The 12,783-nt window shown below is 39.6% G+C and overlaps 1 protein-coding gene across 11 annotated transcripts in view; it reads left to right on the top strand.

Annotated features, from left to right (window-relative positions):
• The window catches only part of KIAA1549 (KIAA1549 ortholog), a 141,327-nt gene that overhangs the window by 95,394 nt on the left and 33,150 nt on the right, over window positions 1-12,783 (top strand). For all 11 annotated transcript variants that reach the window (XM_021536598.3, XM_085569290.1, XM_085569286.1 and 8 more), the window contains exons 9-10: window positions 2,070-2,247; window positions 4,389-4,573. In XM_021536598.3, coding sequence (XP_021392273.3) covers window positions 2,070-2,247; window positions 4,389-4,573 — 363 coding nt within the window. The remainder of the gene's footprint in view (window positions 1-2,069; window positions 2,248-4,388; window positions 4,574-12,783) is intronic.

Below are 12,783 nucleotides of genomic sequence, written 5' to 3'. Positions count from 1 at the left end.
ATGTTCTCTGTACTGTGCTGAAATACCTCCAGCTACTTCTTGCTGTCTCCACTCTCACTTCTCACTCATCCCTGTTCCTCAGCACAGGGAGAGCCATATGCTGTTGTTTTTAATTCTGTGTTAACATTTGTACAGTTTCAGTTGTGACAACTTGCACTGAAATCCTGTCCTTCTTACCCTCTGCCTTTTGTAAAGGCAGCTGTGGAGAAGTCCCTTTGTTAACCCATTCAGGCAGCTTGGGACCATGACCCGATGTGTGTAACACATGTAATTATACTTCTTGGTTTCTTCACAGGCTTTAAAATATATGACAGTTTGGTTTAAAAATTTTCTAATTTTTTCTGATTCTCTGGCTATGCACAGAGGGGCTTCGTAAAACTAAATCTACGAATCCATTGATTTTCAGTCCGACATGGCCTTTCAACTCCCTCACCCTCCATGTGAGTTAGATGCTGTTTGGGAAGGTTTCATCTGTGCAGGGAGCAGATAGCAGTCTGTACACTCTGCTGCTCTGTGCACTGAGACCAGACTGTGGCAACCCACCTGAAGCAGATATAATATAATATAAAGCTGTGGGCATTTTTTAACTAACTGTATATTTGAGGTCAATGAAGCCAGATTTAAGTTTACACCTGCCAAATATGTGTGTTGAACCCTCATTTATTGATGCTGTTTTGTTACCTTCAGTCAGGGATTTGTTTTCCCTTAGCTGGTAGAAGAGGGAATGGCAGCAGCGTCATTTAATGGGTCCTGTTGCTGTGTTTCAGAGATCTGCACATTTTTTCTGCTCTATTTGTAGATAATCTTTCTTGCATCAAATATGACTGACACTGAACATTACTTTTTGCTTTCACTTGATTTGTCCTAGAAGATTTTTATGACAATTGTGCTTTCCCTTGTTTCATTTTGCTCTTTTTTTTTTTTTTTTAATATACATAGACATCTTCCTGTTACCATTCCTGTGAATTGCTTTTTTAGGACATGTTGAGTTGCTGTTCCCCAAAACCAGACATCATTCTTGTTGATTTAGAAATTGTACTTCTTTCCTTCAGCATGATTTGTTTAGTTGGAAGCTAGGAAAGAAAACAATACAAAGATTTGCTTTTGTAAGCTCACATGCAAACATTTGTGTGTTTGCTTTACTTCAGGCCTGTGGGCAGTTTCTGAGAATATAATTTATTAAATATGTACTTTATAGCAGAAGGATAATTCTGAAGGAAGCAAAATATGTCAGTCTATTTATGTCAGTTCCTTCCAGAGCCCTTCGAACTCTAAAAAAAAAAATCACAACAGAATACCTCCTACTGCTTATTGTCCTAATTCTAGTTTGAGCTCACCATTACATGGTAAATGGCTAAACTGAGGAGAGTTGTTATATAAAAAGATGTAATTTTACAGGAATTCAAAGTTCTGTGGTTCTCATATGCAATGTAGATGTTTGATGGTTAGAGTGTATCTACAGGGCTTCCTCATAGCATGCATTCTTTTGATTATTAATGTCTTTAGATGTAGGTAGCAAAAATTCCTTCCCACAGCGTCAAATTCATTCCTTCCTGAAGAAAGGTGGATGCCAAGGGGAGCTGTGTGAAGGATGAAGGTGACTGTGCAAGTGCTTAAGTTGAAACAGAGCAAACAGTTTTATTTGATGCTAACAGAATATTCGCCTGTGTAGCTGCTTAACATTTAGAAAAACTGGAGCAAAGAGGCGTCTGTGTGTTATGAATAACAAATCAAAGTTAGAGTTGGTATTTAGAGAAGGGGAAAGTGCAGTCACACTTCTTCTAACCAACCATTGCTGAAGGCAGTAGAGGCTTCCAGAGTGGCACAGTGTTGGCATCTTTACAGTGAAAGCAGTTCTCTTACTTACCAGATGTGTACATGGTTATGATACAAGAGTGCAGGGGGGGAGAGGAAAGGTTTGCCATAAAAATGTATTTTATAAAGAATCACTTCCCTTTAAATTTTCCTTTTAGTTACAGGAGGGGAGAGTATGAACTCTTAAGACAAAATATGTGGGAGCTCCAAATAAATACAACCTAAAATATAAAAGCTGTGCAACTTCTTTTCAGATTGTGAACGTGTCACGCTTAGTTGGTGTTGATAACCCTGTGGAGCTGATCTATTTCGTGGAGGACCAAGATGGGGAGAGACTGAGCGCTCTGAAGTGCTCGGACCTGATGAACAGAGTCGATATCCAGCGGGCTGCGATCATCCTCGGCTACCGCATCGAGGGCAGCGTTGCGCAGCGTAAGCCCTGCCCACCCACACCACTGCAGCAGGGGCAAACGGGAAGGGTGGCCTTGGCTGTGCAGGTTATGGCACTGCACGGGGCCCGCTGTTGCAGTGTGTTGTTCTTGGGCTGCTGCAGCTTTGACACTCCTGAGGAAATCAGTTTTAGCAGCCTTGCAGTGAGTTGTGCAGTGTTGTCTTGCCTCTCGGAGACCCTGCTGAGCTATGGGTTGCAGCAGGGTCCTTAAGTCCAACCTCACTGCATTCACTTCATGCTTGTGCTGGAAAAGTACAGTGCTGACTAAAGACCTTCCTGACATTTTCATGTCATCCTGCTAGGCCAATAGCTCTTTACAGCTTGTCTTGTCCAGGAGATTGCACAAACCAAACCCCACAGTTGGGAGGTGGGAGGGCATGAATATGAAATGGCTGTTTCCTTTAGCTGAGTAATGGCAGTGTAGTTTAACACCAATCGCTGCTTTTTTGTCTGAATTACTTTTTCTGTACACTAAGATGTACACTAAGGGTAGTTGGGGCATTTATTTCTTCCATGGAATATGATTGACCTGGGTTTTATTTGTTTGCCCATCAGCAAATTATAAGTAATGTGATCTTTTAATGAATACAATGTAAAAGTAATGTGATTTTTTTTTACTAGATACATATCAGAATAAATAGGATCGGTCATGTAAACCCATATAATTACTTCGTTCAGGAGGCTTGGTATATAAATAATTTTCAGTTAGTAGCAAGACAGAATACGTACTCAGAATTCCGTGTTGCAATTAGGAAAGAAACTTAAAGGAATCTTAGGAACAGACAAGTATGAGCTGGAAAATACCTCAGTGGTATGAAAGTTTAATTACCTTTTCTCATTTCTGTGCAATATGAAGGCGTGAGTTACATGGTACCACAGGGTATTTTTCCAGCAGAACAAGCATGTGTCTGAGATTTAAAATTCTCTGCAGAAAGAAAAGAAATAAAATAGTAATAATTGTACCATCTGTATGTGTCTCTGAATTTTGTTCCTCATTAAAACAGTTGTGTACAGACAGGTCAGTAGCTCATATATATTTATTTAATATCCATTAATGGACTGTCATGCTCGGTAGATGGAAGTGAAAAAAGTTGCAAGAACCAATTCTCTTTACAAAAATGATAAATGTTGAACAATCTCCATAAAGTGTTCCTAGCTTATAGTTCATGTTGAAACTTGTTATCTTTGACCTGTCATTAGAAAGTTCTTCTAAGAGTCACAAAGTCATAAAAATCTTTAAATGCTCCTATTGGAAGAAACTAGACCAAAAAAGATTATTTTTATAACAGAAAACATAATGCCAGAAATGAGCTGTTACATGTATAAAATGTAAGAGTTCTATGTGCCTTTAATTTCTAGGCTCATCATTGGAATGGCTACTAATAATATATAGAGAAAATAGAATTACTCTTTTTAGCTTGAAAATACCATTTTTAGAAATTGCATCAGTTTTACTAGAAACGTATTATTGCTATGGCTTTTAGTCTTATAATTAACCACTATGCAAAATTAGAAAATAAAAGTTTTGTCATTTATTTCAGTTTACCTTTTATAAGAATGACTTGCTTGATTACACTTCTCAGCAGTTTTGTTTTCTGTTTGGGGCTAAAGTATCTCACACACTGACAATGAAACAGAGAGAAAAAAAAAGGCAATCACCAATGCAGAACTGTACACCTTGTGAAGGAGGTTGAAATTGGTTTTAATAACAAAATGTTAAAGAGAAGAGGCAGCTGGTAATACTGCCTAAAGCAATAAATAGGCAGCAGTGTTGGAAAGTCTATCTTACCTTTGCTGGTGATTGAGTAATTTTTTTAGACCCATTTCACTGTGTCAGCTTAGTTTTGACTTACAGGAGGATGTGGCAGAAATGCCATTTTCATTAGTATTTTAAGTACAGCTCTTCAGAAGATGGGCCAGGACAATTGATCTCCTGCCCCATATGCTTCCTGAGCATGACATACCTTAACTTACAGTGGCATGACATTTCCTGTGATGTGCAGCTGGTTTCTGATAAATTCCTTAACTAGCATTTACAAGAACATAAAAATACATAACCTTGAAGTGTCCTCAGTTTGAAGCATAACTACCTAATATTACTATCTTCCTTTTAACTTTACAGCTGTGGAGAAGCTGAAGGAGCCCACTTCAGAGACTCAGAACAGCAACCTCTGGATTATTGTTGGGGTGGCCGTGCCAGTTGCTGTGGTGCTCCTGATTGTTATTATTTTATACTGGAAACTCTGCAGAACAGACAAGCTGGAGTTTCAGCCAGACACAGTGAGCAACATTCAGCAGCGACAGAAGGTAAAAGGGGAAACTGTGCTGAGAGAAGCTGGAGTATTCTGAGAACAAACAAATGTGAGACTCTGGGGAACACCTGGCATCCTTAACTAGTATGTGTAAACACAGTTTCAGAGCATTCCAGTTTAGAGGGGAAAAAAAAAAAGAGGGAAGCAGTTCTAATGATAGTTGAAGTCAAGAATCCCATAATGTTTTATTTATTCTCTTGGGTATTTGATACTGCATTAGATAGATCCATCCTTCTGAAATGTGGGCACTGAGGCTGAAAGGAACCTTTCTTTATCACTTCATTTCAAGGCTGTGGCTGGGACTGAATAAGAAGAGTCTTGAATCACTGACCTTGTTTTCCCCGGAAGGCTGAATTTTTCTTTGGTGATCTTCTGCTTACCAAATCTGACAGCTAAAGTGCACCACCCATTATACCTCATACTGGAACTAGAATTTGCTAGATCCTGTCCTGGACTGCCCCATGTTCTACCAGGGCTTTTTTTGTTGCAGTTTTGAGAACCTGTTGCAGTACTAGGACATTAATTAGTGGATCTGTGTGTGCCTGCATACATGAGCTTGTTGGCCAGTGTTGGTTAGGATAGTGAGAAATTCACTACTCTTGTCTTTTTCTTGCCCAAGAATGTAAATCAAAAAATTTGTGGTCCAGGTTTTTCACAAAGGATGATAAAATGCCTGAAAGGTTACTTTCTTTTTGCAACCAAAGAGAACCTATGTGTGTCAGAAATGCTTGTTACTGACTATACCTTCAGAGGCATTAATAAAGGCAAAATGATCTACCTGTGCTAATCCTGTGGTACTGCAGTCATGTTCTCCTCTGTGACCTCGTGTTCAGTCAGTTTTCTCCATAACAAGCCTTGTCTGTACACCAGGCTCTCTTTTCAAGATAATTAATGATCTGAAAGAGGAGAGAAACAGAAAGCACTTGCACTTCCAAAGCAGTCAGAACAAATCAGTAGCAACTTCCACTTGTCTTGCGACTACGAACTGTGTGTCGGAATCCAGGCTGGCAACAAGTGGTGCCCTTTGATGAGCACCACCCCCTGGTACCTGGTTTCACCTCTGCTGTGGTAATATGGAACACACGTTTTTGACTGAGGAAGTTCCCCACAGTAGTTTTGACTAATTTGAGAAGGGTCATACAAGAGAGGACTGTTACCCTCGCTACGCTGTTTGATCGCATTTTCTGTTCCTCTCTGCTATCACAAGCATTTTTTGTAAGGAAGCAGTTGGGTTGTATTGGCTGTAAGGCCAGAAACATCTTTCATGTAATTACTTCCTTTTAAGAAAATAGCTCAGTTGCTTTTCCCCACTGCTTCCGCAGTATTCTTCATCTTAATCATTCATGAGTCAGAAGCCTCAAACTTGTTTATATGCAGGTCTCATTTTGGATTGCCTAGGGAACCTGTCACTTTGCCTTCTTTAGGGAAGTTGCTGTAAGCAAACTAGAAAGATCCACTAAGGACATCTAGTTCAATCCCTGTGCTGCTGGAGGTAAAGCAATAAAAAGGGTCTTAAATTTTTATCACTTTGCACATCAAGCAACTATAAGAGCCTACTTTGCAGACCATTTCCTCCCTTCCCCAGAATAAAAGTAGTACTCTGGCTTCCTTACTATGAGGCTGTCATTGGGATTTCATGTCTTCAAACAGTGGGTTGGAATTCTGGGTTGGAATAGGGCATATTTAACCACCACCAAAGACCCCTAGACAGTCAAAACAGCATACAAATTATTAGAGACATTTGGTCTGATCCTGCTCTCTAAAATTTTCTATGTATTTTATACTTTTTATTAGAGTAAATGCAAAGTGATCCAAGGAGTGTCATCATCAGTGGTCAGGGATTTATGTCTGTAAATAAACACCATAAAAATGGACTAGGCTTCTTCTTCCTCACCACAGCCACAATTATTTACATTCTCTATTTTCAGAGCTTGACCTTGGTACTGAAGGAAGGTGAAAGCATGCACTGCATCTGTAAATAGAAATATATTTAGGTTAAAGATCTGAGTTTCTCTTGGAATCTATATTTCATGTGTAAAAAATGTAAAGATGCATTTATAGTGTGCTAGCTCTTCTCACTTCCATTAATATTTAACAAAAAATTCATGTAAATATAGGGCTTTTCATTAGCATATGTATGGCATATCCATATTGGAAATAGAAGACAATACTTTTCAACCTTGTGGCAAGTCTGTAATGTGTTTTGTGCTTGAAAATGTGTGTTGATTGGAAGATAAGAAATTGAGACACCTGTTTCTTGTTCAGCTGATACTGGATATCCTACTGCACTCGTAGATCTCCAGGGGTATCACCAGTCTTCAATTAGCCACTTGAACATAGCAGTTCAGTGGGCAGCGAAATGATCTGTTAGAATTTACAGTAGCAGCTGATAGCAAATTATGTTATCTGTGACTTAAAAAGCCTGGAATGGGCTTGGGAGTGAGGGGGAAAAGCCTGTGTGTTTAGTGCTGCAAAGACTAAAAGGCTGGTTCCTTGGAACATCGAGAGAGACAAGTCTGTAAATGTACTCTAAATGCAGGTTGCATACGTAAGCCACAGGTTGTGCAGGAGCTTTTTATTCTTAGTTAGAATATCTCTTACAGACTTTCATTATCCTTTTCAGGAAGATTCTTAGACCCTACAAATTCTACTGGATTCTATAGCCCCATGTGCCAGTCATATGCTTCCTTTCTTCTCTGCTTTCATTTAATTGTTTCATTCTGCTTTGAAACTCCTGGATTTTCCTGAAGCATTTTGGTATTCACTCCGGCAATACAAGTTTTTATTTTTAATCTTGTATATGTAAAGGTTTACTTTTTACAGAGTAGGTGTGATTTCTGTGTTCCTATGGTCACCATTAAAAGTAAGTCATAAGCTTCATAACCTTACAGTCTGTCTTCCAACTGCTGGCAGTTAGACCCTACATGACTTTTGGGTGTATGAGGTTTGGCTGCTTGGGTACACCTTGGTGAGGTGGGTGAGGGTCACAGAGTAGTTGTTCTGTCCAGCAATTCAGTCATACTGCCAGCACAGCTAATTGGCTTTGGTCCCTTAAAAGCTCTTTAGAAGAGTTGGGTCACAGTTCCTCACTTGTGATGGTCAGTAATAGCAGATTTCCCACTAGAGTGGACATGGCTGTGTTGAAAAACACCCACATCCAGTGGTGACTAGTGCACAGAAGTACCCAGGATTGCATGAATACTGATGTGCCACAGCAGCCTTGAAGCTGGGCTTGAAGCTGCTTGGCCTCACCCTGAAGCCCAGGTCATTCTCCAAGGTAGTATAGATAATAGCAAGGATAATGTTTGTTCTGAGGTAATGACACAGGCAAGGTGGGCTGTGTACAGCAAAGTGTGTTCTGCACACTGGATATGCCTCCATCAGTTTTTGTTCTTTGCATCTGGCCTTCCAGCTTCATGACAGGATCACTGTCTTGCAGGCAGGATGGCACAAGGATCCTGCTTAAAAAGGCTCTTCCTGCAAAGAGTATTGAGAGAGAGCTTATTATTAAGGGATTTTTTATTTATCTGCTGCCTCAGTGAATATAAACATAAATACATGGGAAAGAAAACTTTAGTGGGACCGGATGCTAGCAAAACCAGGTTGCATCATAAAGTAAGGAAAAATAAAGGATCTTGTGATTTGCTAATCTATCCTTTTGCGTCAAAACAGGATTAATAACACCTGTAAAATGTTAGGTTTCCTTTTCCATTGAGGAGATTAAATGGAAAAAGATGCTTAGATCAAAGTTATTTTTATGCTTTTTAAACTGAGAATTATGGAAACAGGGGAGAGCAGTGAATCTATGCATGATTCATTGGTCTGTACAAGGATAATTCTTTTGAAGAGATGATACTAAGATATTTAAAGGGCACATCAAATATTCATTACTTGTTCTGTAAGCCAAAGCATCCTACTGGAAATTCACCTTGATGTGACCTGGGTTGTTGCACTGGATTAACATGTCTGTGCCTTATGAAATAAAAAGATGCACAAGTGGTATTTTTAAATTACAAGATTTTCTCTCTTGCCATTGCCTATATCCACCATAACATTGTCCCAACATTTTGCTTGTTCCAAGTTTTTTTTTTCCCTTCAAAGAAGCTGTGCCTTTTGTGGGCAACTGAACTTTTGCCATTGGTTATTTTTCTTCATGAAAATCTGAACAAATTTCTTTAATGCCCAAACCATCATTTTGCTCAGTACCTGTACTGGGCCCCTGATGTTTTTGTGCAAAACTATTCCTTTCGTCTTCCCCAGAGAGGAAAAAAACCCCATTTTACCTGTTATCCACAATGGAAGCAGAGTCAGCAGTATTATTTCTTTCTCTGTAGACATTCAAATATTAAAATGGAACCTGGTTCTCTAGGAGCTTCACATTCCTTTCTGCGTTACAAGCATTTGAAGAAAAATGTCACATCCCTTCCTAGGACTTCTCAGAAGTAATTTTGGCTATATAGAGTTTTTCAAGGAAAGGCTCCCTGCCCTAATGGCAAGAACTGGCCAAGCTAATTGGCAGTGTATTTAGAATGTCTTGGATGTTCTCCTGTATATGCTGGGTGTGCTGAAGTCATTGCTTTTGCAGTGATAGCTTTGAGTGGCTTGCTCAGTTCCTTGTGTATCCAAGGACACATCCTAAAGCCCATGGGGAAGAATGCCTGCTTCTCCATTCAGATCTCACTCCTCTCTGCAGCCTTCTGCATGCCACTGTGCTTCCTAGAGACTGAGTATGTCCTTCTGGTTCAGTGTCCCTCCTGTGTGTGTTTACACATGGCACAGGTGGAGTGTTCAAAGCCTTGGGCAAAGTCCTGCACCTTTTCCTGGAGCTGCAGCACAGGTAATGCCAGTGCTGGAGGGCTGTGCCAGCACAGCTCAGCTGAAGTGTCAGCATCACCTGGGGACTGTCAGCAGCCCTTGCATGTCTGCTCTAATCTGCTCACGGTCACAGGTAACGAGTCATGCCTGCTGCAAGATGTCTGAGAGGCACTTTTATTTTCCCCCCTAAGCAGGAATATCTGATATCCAAATGTCATGTGTCAGGTGTGACTTTACACCTCTGAATTGAGAATTTTGCTTATTATTGTATAGTCTGTAGACTCTCTCTTGGATGTTCCCAAGATCAGAGGCCAGCCTTGCTGGAGGCTAAATACTAGGCTTTGCTCCTGATGCACAGAATTCTTGTGATGTTTTGACATCCTGTAATCCTTTTGTTCGTCTGTCTAATGTCGAGGCAACAGTTCTGCATAGCTGAAAAATTCAGTCAAAAGAGACATGTTAAGAAAGGCAGCTGACATCAGTCTTATAAAAACTACTTGAAAACTGACATGAGTTTATGCAAGAGATTCATGTTTGCATAACAAATACCATTCATTTCTAATAGCTACCTTGACTAACTATCCAAACTGTTGTCTTGCTGGGGATGGCTTACAGGATCTCCTTCAGAGTCAATAGCTGGATTCTAACGAGGGATAGAGTATTCAACATGTTAATTACTTCTCAACAATACATTTCTCTGATGGCAATTCCTCTGAAAGAGCTCTTTTGTAGTCACTCTTCTTCTGTAATGAGGATTAACTGTTCACAAATGGTAGAAATAAAATACTGCACTTAGATACACTGCTTATACAAATAGGTATAAAAAGTAAAATGTCTCCATCTACTTTCTCAGAAACATTTATCTGTCTTGAGATCATTCCAAAAGGCCAGTTAGCCCAGGTGCCACAAGAAAAAGCCTAGAGAAGGACAGGGTGAGTGTATGGATTGCTTTGCCTTGAGTAACTCTTCAGCCTCCAGTTATTTGTTTCTAGAAGTGATGATATTTAGCAACCCTTAACGTACTTCTTTTCTATGAACTTGTTTGGTCCTTCGGAACTCATCTCAGCTGCTGGCAGGGATTTCCACAGCATGCTACCTGAAGAACCACATCATGTTTCACAATGCTTTTGTCCTGCTACTTCTGAGTTTTCTGTGGTGGCCCTTAGTCTTTGTGTTGGAGGGGACAGGGAACAGCTGATTCCTAGGCACTTAATCTTTGCCAATCCTGATTTTATAGACCTGTCATGTTGCTATCTTTGTCATCTCTTTTCCCAATCAGAGGAGCCTCAGTTTTCTAATCCCTTCTTTGGAACTGGCATTTGAACCTTTGAATAAGGTGAACATTTTCTAATTCTGTTCATTCATTTTGAGAGGGGGAAGAGTAGAGTTGAATATGCCATTCAAATGTAGGTAATCAGTGGATTTATAGTCATGTGTATATAGTGGTTACTTTTCAAAAGGAGTTAAAACAAAAAGAATCTATTTTCAAGATACAGGTAAATGTTTTTTTGTCCTAAGCATAAGAAACCTCTGAGATGAGATTAATACTGGGAAAATAAATTTTTCTCTCCTAACAAAAGGTGTTAGGGAGTCTGCTGTCAAATTTAGCTGTTTTGGGAACATGGAAATGCACCAACATTAAATCACTGTTGCCTAAGGTTTTAATGTGCTATGCATGTATGTTTGAAACTTGCAGTTTCATTTCAGTAAGAATATTTCTGCAGTATATGGGAATGTACTTTCTGTGCACATTAAACTCCTCTTAGGTATATAATATGTGAATCATTGAACCCAACAGAATACCAGCATGTAAAATCAAATGGAAATTACTGGCCTATGCTCTATCTTTGGACTGTGTTGTCTACATGCTCTGTGCAGATGGCGAGAGCCATGTTAGAATGTATTTGCTTGCTTCACAAGTTTAGAAAAGAGTTCCCTTAATTTTTAATTTTTTTTTGTGTTGTGGTATCTCTCTTAGAGGCTGCAGTTGGTGTTGGAGTTATGTACGTGGACTTAGAGGAGTAAACTTAGGGATGAAAAATACCTGTCTACTGTATAAAGTTGCCAATCTTCTTGTACTTTTTGTAACTTACTCCTGACACTTCCATCCAACCAGTGTGCAGAGGAACCTCACAAACTATGATTAAGATAGTATCCACCCAGAGGCATTTCTGTCTGAGAAAGAAAGCTAAAAATGTGTGTGATTCAGGAACAAAATTCTGCCTGTTACAGCAGTTATCTCAACAGCCTGTGGGCATATATGTACTCAGAGTTATGGGCTTTCAACAACATGATCCCTCTTGTATTTTGTGAAATTTACTGAGCTGTCATGGTAATATTAGTGTGGCAGGAAGAAATGCACAATGGAGAAGAAGAGGGATGATGAAAATCCACAAAAAGAATCCGTCTTAAGAAAATATGTCAGGATGGGTGTCTTGAGAATCTCAGGCTTTATAAAGTTTTGTAAGTTTGGGGTTTTCTTTATTTGTTTTTAATCCCACTCCAGAAGCAAAATTCCTGAGGTGGTATTTTCTGTGGGACTCCTTCTTTCCTTACTATTTGTTTGGTGGTAAGCAGTAACACAGTTGTGACTTTGCAGTGGAGGAAAGAAGAAGCAGAGACTGTACCCCAGCTTGTTCTGATTTTCTGTGCCAACGCTGCCTATACAGTGTGCTACTTTTTCCCAACTTGATGGGAGAAACCCAAGCAACTCTAAGCATATTTCTTTTCCCCAAGGACAGGTTTGCTCAACTGCTTTACCTATTCCCAGAAATGGCAATAGTTGACCAAAGTGCTGTTGTGATGACAAATGGGAAATCTAATTTGTATAGAGATACTTGATCCAAGATAAGAAAATGGGTGGCATTTTGTCCCTACAGCTTCTTTTTTGGCCCACAGGTCTCAAAATCCTACTTCTGGTTTGAGATTTGCCACAGAGGGCACAGGCTGTCACACCACTGTAGAGGGAGGGTAGTGGCATCCCAAGATGTAATAAATACAGGGAACTATCATTGCACGTGCACTTCAGTTTGCATACAAACAGTGTTACCAAGTGAAGGTATTTAAATTAGAGACATCTTTTTGTTTTCATCCCTAAACATATTTTCTAAACCAGCAAAAGTGAAGGAACCCCTTGGCACATTTCTGAGTGATGCTTAGTGTTGGGGTTTTGTTTTAAAGAAGTTTGGCTTATGGTACAAATACATTGCATCATATCTCATGTCAGAAAAGAGTCACAGTGGCACAAAAACACCTCAAGGAATACAAGTGGACCTCAAGGGATGCAATTTTTCAGTATTTTGAAGGTGGCTATTCTGAAGGAGTCATAACTCTCCTTCTGTGAGATCATCTAATATGGTTTTTTTCATTAATGACGGGGGTTTTGTGTCT

This window comes from Lonchura striata, chromosome 1A, assembly GCF_050655825.1.
Source record: "Lonchura striata isolate lonStrDom1 chromosome 1A, ASM5065582v1, whole genome shotgun sequence".
Taxonomy (NCBI): domain Eukaryota; kingdom Metazoa; phylum Chordata; class Aves; order Passeriformes; family Estrildidae; genus Lonchura; species Lonchura striata.
Note: the sequence above shows the minus strand (reverse complement) of the source record. Positions and strands in the feature narration are given on the sequence as shown.